Source organism: Melospiza melodia, chromosome 4 (genome assembly GCF_035770615.1).
Source record: "Melospiza melodia melodia isolate bMelMel2 chromosome 4, bMelMel2.pri, whole genome shotgun sequence".
Taxonomy (NCBI): Eukaryota; Metazoa; Chordata; class Aves; order Passeriformes; family Passerellidae; genus Melospiza; species Melospiza melodia.
In genome coordinates this window covers 23456881-23479812 of record NC_086197.1, presented here as the reverse complement: position 1 = coordinate 23479812, position 22932 = coordinate 23456881, and the positions used below count along the sequence as shown (strand labels likewise).

Sequence of the window (22932 nt, the reverse complement as noted above, 5' to 3'; positions counted from 1 at the left end):
GCTATTTGAACAGACTATTTCAAAATGGTCAAGATAAAAATGGCAGATTACATTCTATTTGTTTTGCAGCAGGCGGCTACACTTATTTCACCATGGTAAAAGAACATAAAGGGAAAATAAAGAACCTACATGGCTTTCACTGAAGATTTTTGTAGATGTGTAAGCCATGACAGACTTCAAGGCGAGGATGTTTGGGTCTCTGCCTCTCTTCTGCAGCAGTTCCTACCTTTCAAAATCAGGATGCTTTTTGAGAGAGGCTGAGTGTTCAACACAGGCTGTGTGTTCAACAGTCATGACTCAGACTGCACAGTATCGTAAGAATAATGTAAAAATTGGATTTCAAACAGGATGCTCTTCTTCCCCACCGATTTGGTACAGATACCGTGCGCTTTGCATGACATAAAGTCAGAAGTGTTGATTTTTTTCTGGTCTAGTGAGCATTTCATCACTGGTTTTGAACAGATTTCACCAGAAATCCATCACTGACAAAATTCTACAGCCTTTCTTAACAATGGCAGCAAATCAAATGCCTTCTGATCCTCACCCAGATTGCCTGTATGTGAATCAATCAAGGATGACTGCCCCTCTCTCCAGGGTGATTCATAGCTTTAGAAAATAGAACAAAAAATAAGACTATTTTCAGTTGGAAAGGCCCAACTGTCTGAGCACTCCTCTCCCAGTGTATATTGCCCAGCATTCCCCTGTTCCAGGTGCAGAATCCAGCATTTGTTATTGTTAAATTTCACCCCATGGCTCACAGACGAAATTTCCAACCTCTCAAAGCCTCCTGGCCTGGTACAAAGTCAATAGCACCTCCTAGTTTGGTGCCACCAGTGTGTTCAAATGCTGCATCCAGGTCACTGATAAATAACTGAACAGGACTGTCCCTAGACTTGAGCCCTGAAGAAACAAGGCCCAAGGTATAAAAAGCCATCAGCTCAGAGCCCCAAGCTGATACTTTAACCAATTGGTGTTTTCCCCTCAAGCTCAGCAAACCCTCCCACATTAAGGGACCAGGAAGTGACACTTCTTTCAGGAGCCAAAGTTTTGAGGACAAAGGACAGCTCTGAGATACACTTTCCTTTCAGAAGTCACACATTGCTAATAGATATCCACCTCTATTTTCTTTTTAAAACACCCAGCTGCTTCACTGCTCACAGAGAGCAAATACATGAGGGCTAAAAGCCACATTTTATATGGCATGACTGGAAGGGTCTAATGCAGAAATTCCATGATGGCCACAGCCTAAAAATGTAAACAAAGATCCATTCTTATGAACTCTTCCCTGGTAAAGCCTCCCCTCTCTTCCTCCTGCCCCTCCAAGCTTACCACTGCAGTGCAGCACAAAAGGATACGAGCTTTAAGTACAAGGTTTTCTTTCGTAACATTTAAAGGAGGGAGGGAGGGAAGAAGGAAGGAAGTGTCGGAAGGAAGTGTCGGAAGGAAGTGTCGGAAGGAAGTGTCGGAAGGAAGGAAGGAAGTGTCGGAAGGAAGGAAGTGTCGGAAGGAAGGAAGGAAGTGTCGGAAGGAAGTGTCGGAAGGAAGTGTCGGAAGGAAGTGTCGGAAGGAAGTGTCGGAAGGAAGGAAGGAAGTGTCGGAAGGAAGGAAGGAAGTGTCGGAAGGAAGTGTCGGAAGGAAGTGTCGGAAGGAAGTGTCGGAAGGAAGTGTTGGAAGGAAGTGTCGGAAGGAAGTGTCGGAAGGAAGGAAGGAAGGAAGTGTCGGAAGGAAGTGTCGGAAGGAAGGAAGGAAGTGTCGGAAGGAAGGAAGTGTCGGAAGGAAGGAAGTGTCGGAAGGAAGGAAGGAAGGAAGGAAGGAAGGAAGGAAGGAAGGAAGGAAGGAAGGAAGGAAGGAAGGAAGGAAGGAAGGAAGGAAGGAAGGAAGGAAGGAAGGAAGGAAGGAAGGAAGGAAGGAAGGAAGGAAGGAAGGAAGGAAGGAAGGAAGGAAGGAAGGAAGGAAGGAAGTGTCGGAAGGAAGTGTCGGAAGGAAGGAAGGAAGGAAGTGTCGGAAGGAAGGAAGGAAGTGTCGGAAGGAAGGAAGGAAGTGTCGGAAGGAAGGAAGGAAGTGTCGGAAGGAAGTGTCGGAAGGAAGTGTCGGAAGGAAGTGTCGGAAGGAAGTGTCGGAAGGAAGGAAGGAAGGAAGGAAGGAAGGAAGGAAGGAAGGAAGGAAGGAAGGAAGGAAGGAAGGAAGGAAGGAAGGAAGGAAGGAAGGAAGGAAGGAAGGAAGGAAGGAAGGAAGGAAGGAAGGAAGGAAGGAAGGAAGGAAGGAAGTGTCGGAAGGAAGTGTCGGAAGGAAGTGTCGGAAGGAAGTGTCGGAAGGAAGGAAGTGTCGGAAGGAAGGAAGGAAGTGTCGGAAGGAAGTGTCGGAAGGAAGTGTCGGAAGGAAGTGTCGGAAGGAAGTGTCGGAAGGAAGTGTCGGAAGGAAGTGTCGGAAGGAAGTGTCGGAAGGAAGGAAGGAAGGAAGGAAGGAAGTGTCGGAAGGAAGGAAGTGTCGGAAGGAAGGAAGTGTCGGAAGGAAGGAAGTGTCGGAAGGAAGTGTCGGAAGGAAGGAAGGAAGGAAGGAAGGAAGGAAGGAAGGAAGGAAGGAAGGAAGGAAGGAAGGAAGGAAGGAAGGAAGGAAGGAAGGAAGGAAGGAAGGAAGGAAGGAAGGAAGGAAGGAAGGAAGGAAGGAAGGAAGGAAGGAAGGAAGGAAGGAAGGAAGGAAGGAAGGAAGGAAGGAAGGAAGGAAGGAAGGAAGGAACTCTGCCTCAAGATACAAGGCCCCGTGTGTCTTATTTCTAAGCATAACTCTGCTTCTTGCTGTAAATCCCATCTAATTGGCATTTGTAGCACTTCAGAGAAGTCTGTGAACATACCACGGTCTCTCCTGTGTTGACAGAGCAACAGTTTAGGACAGGTCATGCCACAGCTTTTTCCTAAGAGAAGCAGTTATAATTCCAGTCTTTCTTTCCCCAAGCAGCCAGCTACCTTTTCAAAAGCTGTAAACAAAGAAGCCTTATCTTCTTCAAGGCCGGTGTCCTTTTGTGAAAGCTGGTTGCAAATGGCTAACAAGTCCAAAAGCTACTGGTGAACAAAAGAGTGGCTAAAAACCCACCAAATCCTTCTCCACACCAAACCCAGATCAGTCCACTGCTGTCTGCAGAGCCAATAAAAACTTATTTCTGCAGTGTTCTGCAGAGCCAACTGTGTGTGAAAATAGCTGTACCTGAATTTCCTGCTAAGGTCACCACTAAGCCATGGTGTCCCTGTGTGGGGAACTGTCCCCAACACGAACCAAGCCTTGGAGCCCTGCCAGGGCCAGAACACATACTCCATGGCACATATTGGCGTCACCCTGCTGAAGGATGCTTTCAACTCCTGCATCCAGGTGGTTGATAAATATGTTGTAGATGACTGCTCAATAAGGAGCACCAGGCACAGCCCCATCCACTCAGCCTGGAGTATGGAAATCAGCAGGGAGATGATGATGATGAAGCAGAGCCTGCTGAGCCTGCAGAAGAGAGACAGGGATGTGTCCTGGGGTGACTTTATGATGCTCATATCCCCATTTGTCTGTTTAGCCCAGAAATTAGTTTTGCACCTTTTAGACTGGTTCTGAGAGTGAAGGGGGAAGAGAAGAAGTGCACAGTTTGTTTTCAGGAACTGCACTTGCTCCCCTGCATCGTTCTCCTGGACTGTGTTTTCTGCAGCACAGACAGACAGCAGGACAGAGCTCTCCATTGCTTTTAGTTAGTGTTTAGCTAGCTGAGGCAGACAAGTTCCCTGGACTGTGGGTTTTCTTTTTCTTGGAGCTGTTTAAACCTGCTCTGACTGAAAACCCAGAAGAGCACTGGCAGCTCACACCTGTGGCCCATGGGGCCAGGCTGGGCCACGGCATTTCCAGCACTGGAGGGATGATAAGAGACTGAGTGAGCTGAGTTTGTCATCTCTTCAGATTGGCAAGACGTTTTATTGTTTAACATTGTACAATTTTTTTGTGCTGGTGAATGCTTTGCCTGTTAAATAAACAGGGTTCTTCCACTTTTCTCCAAGGAAATATTTTCCTGAACTGGCTGGACAAGTGGCTGCTTGAATTTGCTTTCTAGAGGAGCCCCTTTGGACGTTTCCTCCCAAATTTGCCCTAAACCAGGACAGGATGGGAGAAGGATGGTGTGCACGAAAGCACCCTGCCACAATCCTTGGGATGGCTGATGTGCCCACCACGCTGGAGGAGAGCTGCGCTGGCTCTCTGGAGCACCCAGCCAGGGCTGGCTCAGCACATTCTGATCCTGCCAGGCAGCAGGGCAGGCTCAACACAGAGCTGCTCCCTAAGCACTGGCCTCAGCGGAGAGCAGCAGCTCCAGGCTCCCCCTGAGACGCAGAGCCAGGAGCTCAGCAGGGGCTGGAGATGGAGCCGTCTGTCTGTAACGAGCTGATGCTGTGCCCTCAGTGCCCACCCTGCACTGCCCTAGCCCCTGTGCCACCCCCTGCTAGCTCAGTGGGAGCCTGCCACCTGCCAAAAAGGCATTTGCTCTGATGAGGCAGCAAACACCAGCCCCCCACAAAGCCTATAAAAATTGCTGACATTCACAGCACCATGAATCAGCTGCACTCATCCTCCAAATTCCACCAGCTCACCAGGAATTAGAAAGCTGCAGGTTTGGCTTGCAGCAAACCAGCTCAGCTCTAAGCTGTCTTGTCCCAGTCAACTAGAAGGAACAGCCACAGGTCAGGCAGATTTGTTTGCACCACTTCACAGCTCAACCTTGGAAAATCCATTTTTTGCCAGGAACTTCTCTGGTCATTGTACCTCCCTCGGGGGGAAGATGCTAACAGGCTGTTTGTCATCTGATCAGGAAGGGGAATTGAATATTGCCTGGCTGAGTCACAGCCTGCTGAAATTAATTTCTGCCCTCTCTTTAAATTGAGAAGGCATGTCTGGCACACACCTGAGCAAGACACTTTATGAGCAAGGCTTCTTTTCAGTACAGGTACCTGGCTTATGGTTCCTCTCCAGCAGAGACTAAGACTGTACAAAATCAGCCACTGGCAGCACTCCCAGGATATTTTTCCATTCGCACATATTTCTAAAAATGTCAGCTCCACTCTAACCATTCTCATCTGGGGAGTCTGATATCAGATGTACATTAGCCCAGGAAAAAAATTACCCAAAATGCAAGCCCCTTCTAAAAAGGAAGACAAATTCCAAATATGTTATACTGGCTCCTCCTCTGGGCTCTCTGCAAACCAGAGGAGGAAATTTTACAGTGTGATTTTACAGCCATGATGATTCAATTAGAAAATCAGACAAGGGAATGGGGATGGATTTTACAGGGATGAGAAGTGGATGATATGTGATATTCCTGTTCAGGCCTGACTTCCTGTTTATTTGGGTTTGCTGCCCAACATCAGACAAAAAAAGTCTCAGGCAGGACCTTAAGAGCCACGTGCAGTCCTGGAACGAAATCCAGACTGCTAAAATACACTGCATCTGGCTGTGGGAGAGCTTCCCTGGGGAGAAAGCATTTTGGTTTGAGCATTTTGTTCCAGTCATCAGTCTCTGATTATTTTCTCTTCCAAATTTGGACCCTTCACACCCCTCCCCAGCATCACCTGCCTTGCCTGAGGGACGAATGTAGCCAGGACGTCATGCTGCCATTTGGCCACGCTGAGGCCAGGCAAGAAGTGATATTGTTCCCACACCGTGCCCACAGCATTCCCTCACTGCTAAGAGAGATTTCTGTTTAATTTGGGCTGTCAGGAGTCAAGGAAAACAAAGGATGTGACTGCAGAGCTCAAGTCTATCTGAGCAGGATTCCTGGAATGGAATCCAGTTGCCTTCAGTAGGACTAAATGCAGCTACAGAGTGAACAGAGTGCACGGTGTGCTTCTGAGATATTTCAAATATAAGTTTCCGTGAATGCTGCAAAAATGGCTTTACAACTGCTGTACTTCTGGGAAATAATGAGAAAGCCCTCCTCTCTTTACTGGCTCTGATGATGATTGCATCTGCTCACTTCCAGGATGTGTTTGGCATCCGAATTACACTTTTGCTTTCTTGCAAATCTTCATGTTTTCTACATAAGCATTTTCACTATGTGTCCAGTCTCTAAATATTAACACATAAATACAATAAACAGAGTTTTCAGACTTACTTGATGAAACAGATCTCAAGGAGTGATTCCCTGGCACAAAAAGTTCCATCACTTTTTCCCAGGTGGTGCACCTCAGCATTCCAACCTCCACATTCTGTTGGTCTTTTCTACATCACACCCACACTAAACCATGTGCCCACACATCTGCTGAAGGAAAAATCTCATCAATAGGTTCACTTGTCCTTAGTGGTCCCTTCAGAGTGATTTACCATCTTCTTAGGGTGGTTGACAGCATTGACATCCTAAACTATTGCAGTTAGAGCTGTCAAGACCCATGACTACAGGAAAGATTTTAAATGGAAGTTTACTTCTACTTTAGCAGAAGGAAGTAGGAACTTTGCTTTTTCTTCTCCCTCTGACTGAATTTAACTCATGTTTCATTCTCTGGGGACCAGTGGTATGTAGGCTCACCTTGAAGCCACGGAAGAATTCTAATGCTGGCCCACTTTCTGCCTGTGCTGGGTGGTCCTTGCTTTCTTCAGCACTAGAATGCAGAGTGTCCTCACCCCCTTTTTTTTTAATGTGGTTTTTGTTTTGTTTTGTTTTGTTTTGTTTTGTTTTTTAATTTCCAGTCATTTTGTGGTCCATCCTGCTGGACAGCAAGACCAGGGGATATGGATGACCACCAGGGCCTCAACTGCAATGCTAAGCAGAGTTAGAAGATGCAGTGACTGAAACACAAGATATAGCCTACACTAGGGCCAGGCAAACAGGAAAATCAGCCTAAAACCAAAGCAACACTATCCCATTCCCACTGTCAGATCCACTTTTGCTCCTCTCTGTGCGTCTGGAACAGTGTGGTGATTTTTAGTTAAAGTTGCATATAGATGAGTGCAGGTGGAAGCAGAATTAGATGAGAACAGATTTTGGCAGGAATAACTGTTCTCAGTGAATAGAGACTGATTATTGTTTAAGAATGTGCCAATAGGGGGAAATGTGTAAAGCTTTTAAGATACCCCAAAAATTACCTGAGGGCAAGAGGCATCAAAGCAGGGCTGTATTTACACCTGCCACCTGTCTGGAATTTGAGGGAATGTTCCCAAGCAATTAATCACAATCAACTGCACTTCAAGGATCCTGGTCACGCTGGTAATCTGTACCCAAGCACTCTCTTGGGTAGGCTTGGGTACAGACTTATAGCTCCTAGGCACGATGTGGGTAGAGCAAAGGGCAGGAAGGAGCCCAGCAGGCTGAGTGCCGAACACCTTGTTTCAGGGCGAGCCTCTGGCAGCAGGAGCTCAGCTGGTCTCCTGCCAGCTGGCCTCAGTGCCAGGGAATGGTCCTGGGCACATTTCATTTTCTAATACAGATGCAGTCAGCATGTCTATGAGAATTTGTATCTCCCCCTCAGTGGAATATCCAGCTTCCTTTTTAAGAACAGAGCTACTCCGTTTTCCACTAGCAAGAAGCAGTGCAAATGCAATTTTGAAATACCCAGCGTTTCCAAGCTTTCCAGAGAGACTTCTCTCTTGTGCTCCAGAATTCTGCACTTCTCAGACTCTGCTCCATTGTAAGTATGTATCATTGAGATGGAAATACTCTGGGAGACAAGTGGGAATCTGACCCAAATTTTGTTGGTTACTGGAACTTACTCTGCCAGGCCTGCAGGAAGATGCCAGTGCCTGCCTTAGATCCACACTTCAGCACGTTCTCGTGAAGGCAGGTACCTGTATCCTTTAAATGAACTGGGCAGACTTTTAAAACATGATCCTGAGAGGTACTGTGCAGGTGTTTTACCCAGTGGCTGAAATCTCTCCCCCAGAGACAACTGTGGGAGCCAGTCAAATGTTTGTATACCTCAGCAGCAGATTCCTGCTCTTCCTTTTGCTTCCTCTGTGGCTAAAGGAACGCTCTCTCCTCCAGAGCACAGAGGCTAAGCTTAAGCTAGAGGGCATTCCTTCCCAGAACAAGCTTTGTCACCCACCCTCCAGACTCCCTGCTTCTTTGCACCATTCCCTTGCATAATAAAACACTGTGTATTTTCACAATAGCCTTCCTTTTAACAACCCCCTTGTGCAGCACTGCCTCTAAAATTACTGTGTTTTCTGAACTGAGAAACTCATACAATTTACTCTGCAAATTCCTGTTAAATGAATCGCATTCAATCACACCCCATTAGATTTTCAAATCATTTTAAACAAGACAGAAAAAAGAATTAGAAGTCTATGTTGCTTAAATAATTAAAATAATTTTTCACTTTTCCAATCACAGCCATTTCTACCTATACTTAAGCAGGGAGGAGGAAGAGGAAGAATTTTTAAATGTGTTGAACTTGCTTGAGAGAATTAAGTATGGTATAATGTAACCAATCCCTACTAACTGAAGAGAGCAAAGCAAGCCCTGATATGGATTTTGTGATATTTTGTAGGGGGATTACTGCGTGCTAGGACACCATCACTGGAGTGAAATCATGCAAAGGAAGAAATTTTACCTGCTCCTTATACATACTACACCCTCAGACCAATGTAGTCCATTTAAATCCCATCTTTTCCTCCAGCATCTTCATGGAAACATCAACCCTGAGATAAGCATTTATTATGCAGCTATACTGTCATGAGAAGAGCTGCAAGGTTTCATTGCATTCCTCACCCACAGGAATGAGGAAACCACCGTTCCTGGCCAGGGTTGGACATGAGATTTGAGAGAAGAGATCTTGTATTTCAACATTTATGTCCAAACTGGCCTTATCAGAAGACTGGAGAAGGTCAGTCAACCACTGTCTTGAGAGGGAAATTATTACCTGTTTTCATCCAAGGTAATTTCTCCAGCAACATTCTTTCCAATGTCAATTTTAAGACAGCCACATCTGTTTTCCAGAATATTGCAACTTACAATCTCCATGGCACACCACAACTGAAGCACAGAAATAAGATATATATTTCTTTTTTCTCTTCTTCCTGTCAATCAAGTGTTAAAACTGATTTATTTAGAAATATCCCCCTAATGACTGTGAATTATTTATACAGAAGACAACTTGCAGTTGACTTTTGGTAAATTTTAAATTCTATCTGGAAAATTATTAATTCTGCAGTAACCATAAAGACTGTGGGCTAGGAAGCCCAAGCTCTAATGAAAACACTCTGTTGCCTTCTAGGAAGTACAGTCATTTTACTATTAGATCAGGTAATTTCTGGGGCATCCACAGCTTCTCTGGGCAACCTGTGCCAGGGCCTCACCACCCTGATAGGGAAAAAATTCTGCCTAATATCCACTCTAAACCTACTTTCTGTCTTTTTGAAGTCTTCTTTTTCTTTAAATAAGCTGATATTTCTCTTCAAAACTTCTAATTCAAATTAATTCCTTATCAGCTTTATTTTTTTCCTATTCCAATTAACATAAAAGTTTTTATTTCACATTACCTCAATGGCTACTATAACCACATTTTTCACAATATTTCATCATACAAATATTAGGTATGTTCTGGTCAATGGGCCCACAGAATTACTGGAGAAATTCAGTGTAATGAGCTGACACACTGATGTCAGGTGGCATGACCAAGGTCCACTGTAGGGTGCCAGCACCCTGAGGTCCCAAATTTAGGCCAGAGAAACAGAACTTTAACAAGGTGATCAGAAGAACTACGGACCAGTTAATGCATAAAGAAAGAAAGTAAAAAAAAAAAACAAAAACAAAAACAAAAAAAAAAAAACAAAACAAAACAAAAAAAACAGTACAAGCAAACTACAAACAAAGTAACCAAAACCCAAACATTACAGAATCTGTGAAAAGACTAAATGGCACAGTCTAAAAAAATATTTAGTGGTGCTGTATGTAGCACAAGTCATGGCAGAATAACTTTGGAACAATGATTTTAATTGGTCATAGGTTAGATTATTATAAAGACCTTTCCTATTTCATTTTTTGGACATTTGTAGCTGAGGAGTGAGGCTGGTAGTCATTCAGTGACATGGCTAAAGCTGAACCAAAGGCAGGCAGATGCTGTTAGAGCTTCATCTCCCCGTTTCCCTGCTGCCCCTCTGTCCTGCAGGGGAATCAGCCTCATTCCAGAGCCTTCCCCCACACCCTGCCTTCCACACAACATTCCAGTCCCACCGCTGGCCAAGTGGCAAGGCCAAAGTCTTGATGAGGTGCTTAAAGCCCTCCTTCTGTCATTCCCTAAATATGGCAGCAACCACCCTGAGGCCCCTGCCAAATTCCACTCCTGTTCATGGCATCTTGCTAAATGTCTGGATCAGATGTCATCGAGGAAGCTCGTCCCTCACCACAGCTCAGTGGCACTGTCACATGCCACTAAATGCTCTCCTCATTTGACCTCAGCACCAGCTTCTCTAACCTTCTCTAACCCTGACCAGGAAGAAGAATTTCTTCTCAGAAAAGATTGTCAGGCATTGGAATGAGCTGCCCAGGGAGGTGGTGGAGTCACCACACTCAAAGGTATTCAAGAAGCAACTGGACATGGCACTCAGTGCTCTGGTTCAGTTGACAAAGTGGTGATCTGACACAGGTCGAACTTACTGACCTTTGAGGTCTTTTCCAACCTCAGTGATTCTGAGATAGGTTTCAGAAGAGCCACACTTTCTGTGCACGCAAGTGTCTCCCTCTGAGAGTGCTCTGACATGTGCTTTGCTCCCTAATGGGAGGTGAAGGGCAGTGCCTGGAGAATGTCTCAGCACCACCTCCACCAGACCAGCAGTGTGTGCAGCTGGAGAGGCCAGGGAACAGTCAGCAGGAGTGCCATGTTGTCCTTACAGAGCCCAAATGAAAAGAGCACACAAAAGAGGGATTTGTTTGTGCTGCTCAGAGCAGCATAAAGTCCCCTCTGTGCTCAGTGACCCCACCAGATGGATCATGGTGCACAGCTGCTGGCATCCAGTCCTTGCCTGCAGAGCCACCCAGAGCCATGCAAGAGACCACAGGGGGAATCTCTCTTTCCTGAGATCCACATTTGAGACCTCTCAGTCCAGCGAAACCCACTCCTATTTGTGCCTCTCTGAGCCCTGTCCCCCTTTGAAAGGCCTTTGTCCCCTCCCCAGCCTTTTCTTTACCCTGCCTGCACACAGAGCGTGGTGCAATTGTTCACAGAGTGCCGGGAGATGAATGGTGTTATATAAGTGCTTGGCACTGTTTTATCCTTTCTTAGGATGATGGAAAAGTAGAAGGGAAATGTGGACTCCCCTTGGGGTCAGGCTAAGCAAATTAAACTTACATTACTGGTGACCCAAATGAACATTCACTTCAGCACTCCCAAGAATGCATTTTAGTGCACAGTGTCCCACATGAGAGGACAAGCCATTAATAACTACAGCATGTGTGGGGTGAGGGAGCTTTTCTGTTGCAGCTCCTAGCCAAAAGAGTTTACAAAAAAGTGTTGGTTTATTGTTTGGCTGGGTTTGTTTGGGGTTTTGACGTCTGTCATGATTTGATATTCATTAAGTTCTTGATGCCTTTGATATGGCGAAGAGGTCTGATTAAGTCTGCTGCTCATTGCAGGTCAGTTAACATAAAATCAATAGTGGTTAGGTTGTATTTCCTTCTTGTGATGCGCCTAGAAGAGAAAACTCTCTTCCTCTCTCACATTTCCAGGAGCCTTCCTGGAGGGATTCATTTCTCTCTTACACTCATACTCTTCTGCAGCACAAATCTGCATCAGCACATTAAGTGACTGTAACATGTACCCACATATTTACCCCAAAATCCAAGGGGAATCCATGGCTTCAAGGTTTCAGTCCTGTTTATAACTTATCTTTAAATAACCATCAGAGAATCAAAGAATACCTGGAGCTGGAAGGGACCCACAAGAAACATCCAAGTCCAACTCAGGATCTCAAACCTCAAAATCATAAAAATCAGTGCATCTAAAACACCTCCTGAAAATTGTGTTGGTTTAAGCATGTGTCTGTGCTAAATGCTCTGTTGAACTGGGTTCAGACCATGTTACTGGTCACATTACTCAGTGCTTGGCACAGTACCTGTCATTAGAAAGCAAATCCTTTACTGCCTTATAAGCCAATAGAAATAATGTATTTATTTGTAAAGGTGTCAATACCAAATTTGCCTGAACTGTGCTTAACATGTTAGAAACCCAAGCCAAGCAAAAATTTTTAACCATAATTTGAGAATGACTTGTTTTCTTTCTATTGGAAAGTTCTGTTGTTTTGTTATGGAAAAACATAGCATATTCCAACAGAAGGCTGAATTTAATTTCCTATCAGATGAGTGAGCTCAGGCAGCTACAGGAAGAGAAGGCAGCACTTGAACTTGTACTTCCATGAGGAGAGAACCAGTTCAGTGAAAAAGACAAATGGTGGGAAGAAGAAAAGTAAAAAAGGAGGGGGAAAACCAGGCCTTCCCTTTGTCTCACCAAGATCAGCTTGACCCACGCCCCATAGCCCTGATCTACTTTCACCTTTATCAGCTTGCTGCACTTTTGAGATGTAATCCAGATCCCTAAAATCCTTACACAAGATTCCAAACAGGTGGCTGTGTGGACACAGTGCCCCTCCTCAGAGGAGCCAACAGCCCAATCCAACACAACACTCAGTTGGAAGACCACACTGGTGGTCAGGCAGGGAAGGGTAGTAGTTTCAGCAAGACCACCTCAAAACTTTATCCTGAAAGACTCACTGCAGTTGTTTGGTGCTTATTCAGGCCAGTCAGATGGATATGATCGCCGAGAGCAAATCAAAGCCCTTGTCTGAGCAAAAAGCCTTACTCTAAGCCCATCAGTGACCTAGGTCTCAGCATGTGTGGCAGAGTTACACCACTTTGTTTCAGCTGAGATTCATCCTCACCAAAGAGCTCATTCTTCACTTCCCTCTGGTGCAACAGCTCCCACCAAGGCAAACTGGAGAGCTCCCCGAGTCTGGAGCGCAGCTGCACTGGATGCTTTTCCTGTGAGTCTTGTTTTAGACAGCTCCTCAGCACATTACCACCTCATTCCACATCTAACTAAACAAGCAAACCAACCAAGAAACCAACATCTAAAATTCGAAAATTAACGTGAAAGATGCTGCTCTCTATTATGAGATTCAAATTCCTTCCCCTCAGCCCTGGGTTTTGTGCTGAGCACTCTGTTAATGAAACGCATGACTTGCTTGACAGTTATTTTACTGACTAGGAGAGAAAAAAACATCATGCATTTCGGCATTATCATTAAAGAGCATGGTCAGGGACAGGAAAGCAGCATTTGTGTCTCGAGGAGAGAATGTCAGAGTGCTGCTCTGCAAAGCTGATCCCAATTTTTCTCAGGACATAGATGAGGTACTTGAATAAATTATAATCCCAACTGAGCACTTATTTATATTAGAAAATTTGTTAGAAACAAACCTTGAGCGATGTTGACAATCAAGCCTTCTCTTCTCTGCTACTCTTGCTGTGCCACAGGATGTGGGAAAGGCATGGACCATCCTTCAGCAATACAACAGAAGTTGGAGGGGGAAACAAAGATGTCCTTTGCAAGAGAAATTGTAAGAAAGCTCTTTGAGCTAAAGGAGCAACTTTTCGTCAGTCTTCAGAGTTAGCTGTGATCCTGATGAAGGCAAGGTGTCACTCGTCTCTCAACACCTCAACTGTAAAATCCACAGCACTGAGAAGGTTTTGTTTGGAAATACAAGAAACCAGGGGTGTGTTTTGATGAAAACATGGTGCTTTTCATCCGTGTCCAAGAGAAAAGCCACACGATGGTTGCTGAAGCAGCACAGCATGCCACGTTTGACTCCTGAAGTGCCATCCACTCCCAGTCTGAGAGAACTAAAACCAGAGAACTGTGTACACAAATGGTGTGTGCATACATAAAGGCGACTGATACACACGCTCAAGGAATCTTGAGTGTACAATGAAAACAGTTCTGCAGATATTACACTCAATATTCAACTTTCTCATTGTGCCTATCCACTCCCTCATGTTTTTGATCTGTTGTGCACTTGAAAATCTGTTCAGATCACTTTAGATTCGCTGTGCACTAGATTTAAACTAGTAACAGCAGAAGAGTGTATTTTTTTTCCTTTAGGTCTCAACAATATAACAAAGATACAAAACTGTAAAACCACAAAAAAAAAAAAAAAAGAAAAAGTTGCACATACTTTTTTGAGTGGGGCCAGTAAGCACATGACTGAATGACTTAGAAATTCTGAAACAGGAAGGTAACTAATAAAATTATTATAAAGAAGTATATCTACAATATTTAATAATTTAAGGCTCACAAGAAACTAACATATCAATAACAATAGAAGTTTTCTGCTCTAGGGTTCAAAGCACCAAATTCACTTCACATACAAGATAACCAGATCTGTGCTGATCACTACTGGAAAACTCAGAAAGTGCTGATTTGCTAATGTTCCTAGTGCTTTAATGATATCATATTTCACATGAATAAGAAATCTCCTTTCAACCATAAATACAGTCATACAGATACAAAATATATTTGAATAATTTCAATTTGAAACTGTAATACAAAACCCTTCAACCTCCTCCCTCCCATCCCCAATCCATTCATTCTCCACACACACATCCCCCCAGTACTTTACACTAGACTCGGAGCAACTGAATTGGTTACAAATTACCCATTCAAAACCAATGGTCATTCGTAAAATAAGTTTCTACAAATTAGATTTTTCACTGTCATAATTTACCAGCTCCTGCATCATGGAGTGGTGCTTATTCTTAGTCTATTTTAAAAATAGGTTACCCTTTGTGTCATGGAAAAAAACCACAAAAACATGTATTCCTGGAGGACTGCTCAGGACAGTGATCAATTTATAAAGTACAGCCTGACTTAAAAAACTAATTGGTACTAAAAGAGTAATTATAGTAGCAAGTTTCTGACACCAGAAAATCCTTCTGCCCCTCTGAACTCTAACTGTCTCCTCTCCTCACAGGTCTGTTTCCCTACTGGTGTCCAGACAGAGAGCATAGAGGGATTTTCTGAGATCTACATTACTTTTTGCTTTGATATTTGCTTTCTCTAAGGAGCTGGTGCCATTGTTGAACTCCTCACTGTTTTCCAAGTGCACAACAGATTTGTTCAGAGAGTTTTTGCTGGGTCTTCTCTTCACTTCTCCCCCCACAGTGCTGCCCTGAGCACTACTGTGTTCATCTTTGAGGATAGCCTGCTCTTCATGGTCAGTCTCTCGGTGGTAGAAGTAGTTGAAGTTGGACACAATGACAGGGACAGGGAGGGCAATGGTGAGCACACCAGCGATGGCACACAAGGAGCCCACAATCTTGCCCCCCACAGTGACAGGTCTCATGTCCCCATAGCCCACAGTAGTCATGGTTACCACAGCCCACCAGAAAGCATCAGGGATGCTGGAGAAATGAGACTCGGGGTCATCGGCCTCAGCAAAGTAGACAGCGCTGGAGAAGAGGATCACCCCGATGAAGAGGAAGAAGATGAGGAGGCCCAGCTCCCTCATGCTGGCTTTCAAAGTCTGTCCCAGGATCTGCAGCCCCTTGGAGTGCCTGGAGAGCTTGAAGATCCTGAAGACTCTGACCAGGCGGATGACTCTGAGGATGGCCAGGGACATGGCTTGCTGCTGGCCCCCACCCCCATTGCTACTGCCAGCCCCGGGCTGCTGCTGCTCGTGGGCCAGCTCGGTGCCCAGGGTGATGAAGTAGGGGATGATGGCCACGATGTCGATGATGTTCATGATGTTGCGGGAGAACTCGGGCTTGCTGGGGCAGGCGAAGAAGCGCACGAGGAGCTCAAAGGTGAACCAGATCACACAGGTGGTCTCAATGATGAAGAAGGGGTCAGCCAGGCTACTGGGTGGCTGCATGGCTGGGGAGTCCCCGGGCGTGTCATTTAAACCTCCACCTTGTGGGGGCAGAGGTACGGGCATCTCCCTCTCGTCCCTGAACTCGGGCAGGGTCTCTAGGCAGAAGGTGATGATGGAGATGAGGATCACCAGCACGGAGACGATGGCGATGGCCCGGGCTGAGCTGGAGCTCTCGGGGTACTCAAAGATGAGCCAGACCTGGCGCTGAAACTCATTGCGGGGCAGGGGCTTCTCCTCCTCTTTGATGAAGCCCTCGTCCTCCCGGAAGCGCTCCATGGCCTCCTCACCCAGCTGGTAGAAGCGAATCTCGTCGGCGAAGACGTCGATGGAGACATTGACGGGCCGGCGGAGCTTGCCCCCGGACTGGTAGAAGTAGAGGATGCCGTCGAAGCTGGGCCGGTTGCGGTCGAAGAAGTACTCGTTGCGGAGCGGGTCGAAGTAGCGAATGCGCTTGTCGGGGTCCCCCAGCAGCGTGTCGGGGAACTGGTTAAGGGTGCCCAGCTGCGTCTCGAAGCGCAGCCCCGAGATGTTGATCAGCACCCGCTGATGGTGCATGGCGCCCGGGTTGGCCGCCGCCGCCTCCTCCTCCTCATCGCCGGCCGCAGCCATGGCCATGCCCCGGCGGTGTCCCCCTTCCTCGGACGGCCCCATGTCCGCGGCGGGGCGTGGGGCGCGGGGCGGCGGCCGCGGCGGCGGCGCGAGGGCAGCGCGGAGCTCCGCCGGCCGCTCGTCGGGGCCGCTCGCGCCGCCGCCGCCTCCCGCGCGGGGATCCGGCGGGGGCCGCTCCCGCTCCTCGTCCCCCGCGGGCGGCGGCGGCGGCGGCGGCGGCGGGGCGTTCTCCTTGCCGTCGCTCAGCTGCGGCGAGCCGGCGAGGTGCAGCAAGTTGCCCCGCCAGCGCGCCCGGCCGCCGGCGGCCGCGGCATCGTCGCCGCCCGCGATGGCCGTGGTGCCGCCGTTCTCCAAAGTCACCAGCGCGATCTCCATGGGCAGCAGCAGCAGCAGCACCAGCTGCGGCGGGAGGCAGGCGCGTCTGAGGCGGCGGGCATGCTGCGCTCGCCGCCCCGGTGCCGGTGCCGCTGCCGCCGCCGGCCACCTCCGGGCGGCCGCGCTGCCCTGCCTTGCCCTGCCCTGCCCTGCCCGACCCGCCTCCCCTCACTGCGCCGCCGAGCGCGGCCGAGCGCGGCCCGGGGGAGCCGCCCGGGGACCCGGATATGAACGAGCGATCATTATATTATGGTCGCTTGACGTCAAAGAGGATCCCTTCTGCTCCGCGCTCCCGCGCAGGCAGCGGCAGCATCCCCCGGGGAGCTGGGATGCCGCGGCCCCCCGCGCCCCGCCCCGCCCCGCCGAGGGGCTGCGCGTCCAGAGGGGCCCGGCCGTGGGGATGCCCACAGGTGCCCGGCGGGGGATGCGCGGCGGGGGCACCGCTCCGGAGGTGCGGGAGGCCGGGCGCCGGCAGTACGTGCGCCCGGGCAGGGGGCTGGAGCTGCCCTCCGGGCCGGGGGCGCGGGGCACAGCGCTCTCCGCTCCGCATCCCGCGCCCCCGCCGCGCCGGGGGATTACGGAGCGGCCCCCGGGCGTGGATTTGCTCGCCGCGAGCGCTTCTGGCTGCACACCCCCTCTCGCCTCTAATGAAAATCAAAACTGAAAGCTCCGGGGAATCCGGGCTCCTCTCGGCGTGTGTCCCCCCCTCCCCATTCCCCAACGAAATAAGAACAATGGAAGGGATTGCTTTGCGTTTGCTCTCCCCGTTTCTGTTCCCTCGAGTATCTCGCTAAATTAGTGCGGTTCCAAAAGGTGCTTCCCAAGCCAGCAAACGACATTTCTGCCGGGCTGTTTTCATGTTAACATTTGCAAACACTTTTCCCATTGATACATTCATAAACCCACATCCAAGGCTAAAACATTTCAGTAGATATGCATTTTATTAAACAGAAGCGAGCAGCTTTACACAATGATACAATTACAGTTCAGTAATACAGTGGGTGCTGAGATCCTACTTGCAACATTCAAGCCATGAACTCATCTATTCTACTTAAGGTCTGCAGGGAAATACACTAAATATATATATAAATACTGTATGACTAGAACCTATAGGTATATATACTCTTGTGGAGTTTCTGGTTTTCTAACAAAATTGATTGTGACCATTTTGCCTTCCAGTTGGCATCACAGTGACATTTTTTCTTAAATTCTTATGTTGCCACTCATAGCTCCATCAAACACTTCACCTAGATTCACTGTGACTAGTGGCTTCCCCCTAATTTAAAACATTATCTCTGTGTATCAAATCTGCCCAAAGACATTAAAAGCAGTGCCAAAATAGAAAACCATAATTGCATTAAATGGTTTCTGTAAGTGATGGCTTGCATTTTATCTCCGAGAACTGAGCACAGAATCGCCAACCTGTTTTACCAGTGTGCTAGTGAATAAACGACAGCTTTACTCACACCAGTAATTTCTAGAAGCAAAATTATATAGAAGATAAATTCTTCTTTCAAAATAATGGCCCTCTGATTTACAGTTATTTAATAGGATAACATATTAAACCTGCAAAATGTAGGATAACACCCTCTGGAACTAGCAAAACCCATGATAAACACAGACACATCACAGACACAGCTGTGCACCCCAATAAGGATTGGCTGATCTGCTACCAGTGCGTATCAGGGATTACAACCAGAGCAGGGCTTGCACACTCGAAAACTATTCTGGTTTTCCAGCTCTGTCAGCAAGGTATTCTCCCTCCAAACATTGCCTCAGGAATAACCATTTATTAACAGGAGAAAACATCCTCAGACATCTGTGATGGTGGGCACCACTCAGAGCAGAATAAAGTGTACAGAAGAGCGGTAACTTGCTGCCTCTCAGATGTTTGTATCCATTCTGCCATTCCTTTATTAATAGCAGGGAATGCCTGGAAGGGACCATACCAAATTTAAGTTCTAGTTCAAGTTTCTAGTTTTTCTAAGTATCAAGTTGCAGTGTCCACATCCTGAATTTGAAGGCAGATAGGATTATGCTAAAGTGCAAAGAAAAATGAAGACTTGCTCAAATTCACTTGGACTAAAGCCTTGCAGCAAACCCTATGAAGAAAATGTACATTATTAATTGATAGATCAGAAAAATGCAGCTGCTTGTACAGCATTTGAGTGACTTGTAGCTACTTTCTTTGCAGCTTTAAAAGGTCTGAGAATCTATTACAGTGTCTGTATGTGTGGGTACAAAAGAAGAGCAGAGAAAAGGGACAAGAGAAAGTGGGAGGATGATGTTAAAGGGGAAGGAATATCTACTCCAAGCAGGGAATTTTAAAGGACAATTTTTATTTAATAGCCCTCATTTTTTCAGCTCAGTGTAAAGACAAACTCTTGAAGCGCAGCAGAAAGCCAAGGTACTAGAGAGAAAGGATGACAGGCAGACTAGGGAAAAATAGGGCTGAGATGTGCTGCTAATGTTTTAACCAGGCAGTCCCTGAAAAGAATTTATTTGTCCACATTTGTACTTGTGATTTAGCCAGAAGTTGAACACAGGAAATCAGTCCTTTACAATCCTGCACATCCACAACAAAACCTAGCATTCCCTGCAGCACCCAGTGTGCCATTCCATAGCAGGTGTGGCTGCTGGGAGCTGTCCTTCAGCGTCCCACAGCAAGATAAAGGACCCATCCCACAGAGAGGTGGGATGAGAAATGAGCCGTGGGGACTGTCTGCAGGGGTTGCATTCACCTACCCACACCCAAACTTACTCACACACACACTAAACTCTGGTACCCTGACCGAGGACACCTTGGGGACATCAGTTTCTCACAAATACTACCTCTTGGGCCAACCCTGTCACTGACAGGGAGTGGCAGCATAACAAAAATGAAAACACGATGCTGAGCAGTGAAGAGGGGCACACCAAGCTCTTAAGGCTGCCCACAGCCCTCCTCCTCCTCAGTGCTGATGGGAATCCATGTGCCTCCCTCAGCACATTTTGTGGGTACAGGGACCCCAGGGTGACATGAGTGACTCCCTTTTTCCTTTTCCATAAGTTGACTAAAAAACGGCGAGGTTGTGGCAGATGGTTAGGAAATCATCTGAAGCTGAGAGGAAACCAAAAGGGTTAAAGGCAAATCCGTGCCTCTGCCACCTGGTTAATTCCTCGGCAGCCTCATCCAGTGCTGAGAGGATTCAGGCCAGAGGGAGGCACTGCCACAGTTCCGAGGGGATATCCTAGAGAAAAGACTCCTGTTTCCTGTCCAGGAGGATTAAGTACCAGGCCATTGACAAATCACAATAAACATCTGGATGGAGATCTCCATCTATCAAGCCCTAATCCATGAAGCTATTTATTAATGAATTCAGCACATTCACACTGTTCTATATATAGGGCTGGCTGATCTTTCTAAATGTTTGTTTAGAGTAATTATTTTGCCTTAAAAAAAAAAAAAAAAAAAAAAAAACAAAACCAACTTAGCCATGTTTTCTAATAGTATATAAAAAAATCCAATAGCTAAAACCCAGCCATGTCCCTGCATTTTATATTGCTTTGCAATTTTAAGCCCAAGTTCCTCTGGAAACTTTCCATCACAAAGGGATGGAAAAAACATTAAATAGTAATTGATTTTCTTTTCTGTATTTTGTTTTGATTAAAATGAGAATCTCTCTCATTTATCTTCAGAGAGAAAGTAAGCACTGAGTAAATGGTCTGCTTAATTCAAAAGTAATTTGATCAGAACATCCATAATTTACATTGACTGGAACAGCAGGAAAGATGCTGAGCACTACCAGATATCAAGCTTATTAATTTCAGCAGCCTACTTGCACTATGCTTTACATATTGTTCATGGAAACTGCTTGACGAACATTTAATGACCCACAGTTTGTAAGAGGGAGACTTACACACCACCGTGCCCTCAAAAGTCATCTATTTGTGGGATTGAATAATGCTCCTGCCCCCAGCAAACATGGCTGTGGAGCTGAGCGTGCTGCTTTCCACACAGCTGTGCCAGCCTCATCCCAGAGGAGCTCCAGCCTTTGTCACTCGAATAGGTAGAACCAGCATTTGGCTCAGAGGTTTTCCACAAATCCAGCTGTGACAGGGTATTTTCAACCCATCCTCAAAGCTTTGGACTGTACCAGACAGCATGAGCCATCCAAGCTTGTAATTTATAATTTCCCATCCCTTTTGACTTCCATTGCTTTTCTGTGGTGTAATATTGAATTCCAGGGACTTGATTTTAGAGGGGAAATCCCATTTGGCACCTTTCCTCTCTGTTAAATTCCCGGAGCACATAGCTGTGCTTTCAGGTTTTTTGTTACAACAGGATTGCTCAGGTGGACAGTTCCAATTAGGACAACCCGATTTTAAAACAGGAGAATGAAGACAAACAAGGGCAATCTGAAGGAGTAACCTGCAGAGCCTCTCAGCTATACCACTGCAGTTTTTTCTTCACTGCCAGTGCAAATATCCTCACAAGTTAATTTTGCTTGCATCAATGCTTCTGTAACAGCTGTGCTCCATGCCAGTGTCTGTTTCTGTATGGAAAGCATGGTGTTTCTGGGCAAAATCAATTCCTCCTTATCATTCAACTGAAAATACTTCATTTTCATCCTGTGCCATCAAAGTCACACCAACAAAAAGCTCTTACTCATTCAAGATCAGGCCATTCACTCAGGCTGTGAGGAAGAGGGACAGGAATAAATCAAAGGTTTCATGTCTAGAACAAGTGGTGACAGCGGTGTCTGAATTGGGTGATCAGTCACTTCAAGCTGTCAGGTGGCAAATTTGTACTTTCATGTTTTGTTACCACCTATGTGGCCAGTGACACTCCAGAAACCATTGCTTTGTCGTACATAAACACAAATTAACCTGCATAGGCTGCATTAAAAACAGATAAATGGCATGTTTACAAATTCATGTATTTTAAGACTGGAAAAGCAAGGAGTAATCTCATTCAGATTTCGTGCTTATTTCTAATTTTTAAGCAGTCATGAATCAAGGAAAATCAAAATATGTGATGCTTAGTCTGGTATAAAATTATGAGTGAACTTAGTTACTACATTCTGAAAACATTAAAGTGAGGGGGAAACTGAAGTCAAAACCTACTCGTGTATAGGAAAAAGAGCATTAGATTGCTTTGTGAGCACAGATAATTTAGCCAGCTGCAGGAAATGCTCTACCACAAAACTAGGGGGCCAAAGGTACTGAGAGTTTAAGCAGGAGAGTGTAGCATTTTATGTTTTATACAGGTTTTCTTGTAAAGTTGGTTATTTTTTATAAGTCGAGATTATGGTTTGACGCTCGGTTTCCCCCATGTTCCCTCACAATGGTTTGTCCCTGAGTTGTTTGTCCCTTGTTTTCCCGCCAGTGACCTGTCTGCTAAGGTGACCGATCCCCTAGACCTTCCCCTTATGTCCTTAGAAGTTTATCTCCTCCCTCCTGATGCTGCCCAGTTTCCCTGTCCGTCATTGTAACCACACCCCCTTTATTTCGAGAAATTTTAATGTCAGTTATCCCTTAAGATCTTTGTCTCCTGAGCCTTTTCCCTCCCCTGTGCAATATTTATTGGTTCAGTTGTGTCCCTTGCTCCTCCCCTGGGCTTTGTTTATTGGTTCCCTCCTGTCACACGCATCCCCTTTATCAGTGCCTTCCCAACGGTCCTTCCCTGACACCGTCACTGGCCCCGCTTGGGACAGCAAAGCGCCTTGGCACCCGTACGAGTATCTGCTCTCTCCTTCCTTTGCCTCAGTGCTTCGTAGGCCCGCTCTCGCCTGCGCCACCCACGCCGCAGACGGCACCACTACCCGGGGTTCTTGCGAAGAGCCTGCGAGTGGCGGGATTCGTGGTCTCCTTGGGCCACTCCGGGAGCGGCTAGCCGGCATTCGTCCAGCTCCCATGGCTGCGGGACGAGACGGCAGGAGAGGGCCGTAAATGAATCATTAGGCGGACAAGAGTAATGAAACAGCTTTATTTGCACTGAGTCTTTATTTAGGGGAGAGCCCCCAGGGGAAACCCTCCACATGAATATGTTAGATTTACAGTAGATCCCGTTTTCCTGTCTTTCCAAACAAGGGGAGGAAT

At 46.6% G+C, this 22932-nt stretch overlaps 1 protein-coding gene across 1 annotated transcript in view; it reads right to left on the bottom strand.

Annotated features, from left to right (window-relative positions):
• KCNA5 (potassium voltage-gated channel subfamily A member 5) overlaps window positions 1–16851 on the bottom strand; it is a 72260-nt gene extending 55409 nt beyond the window's left edge. The window contains exon 1 of the mRNA XM_063154293.1: window positions 13418–16851. Within this exon, the coding sequence (XP_063010363.1) occupies window positions 14962–16851 (1890 nt within the window). The 3' untranslated portion in view covers window positions 13418–14961. The remainder of the gene's footprint in view (window positions 1–13417) is intronic.
• Window positions 16852–22932: the final 6081 nt, after the last annotated feature.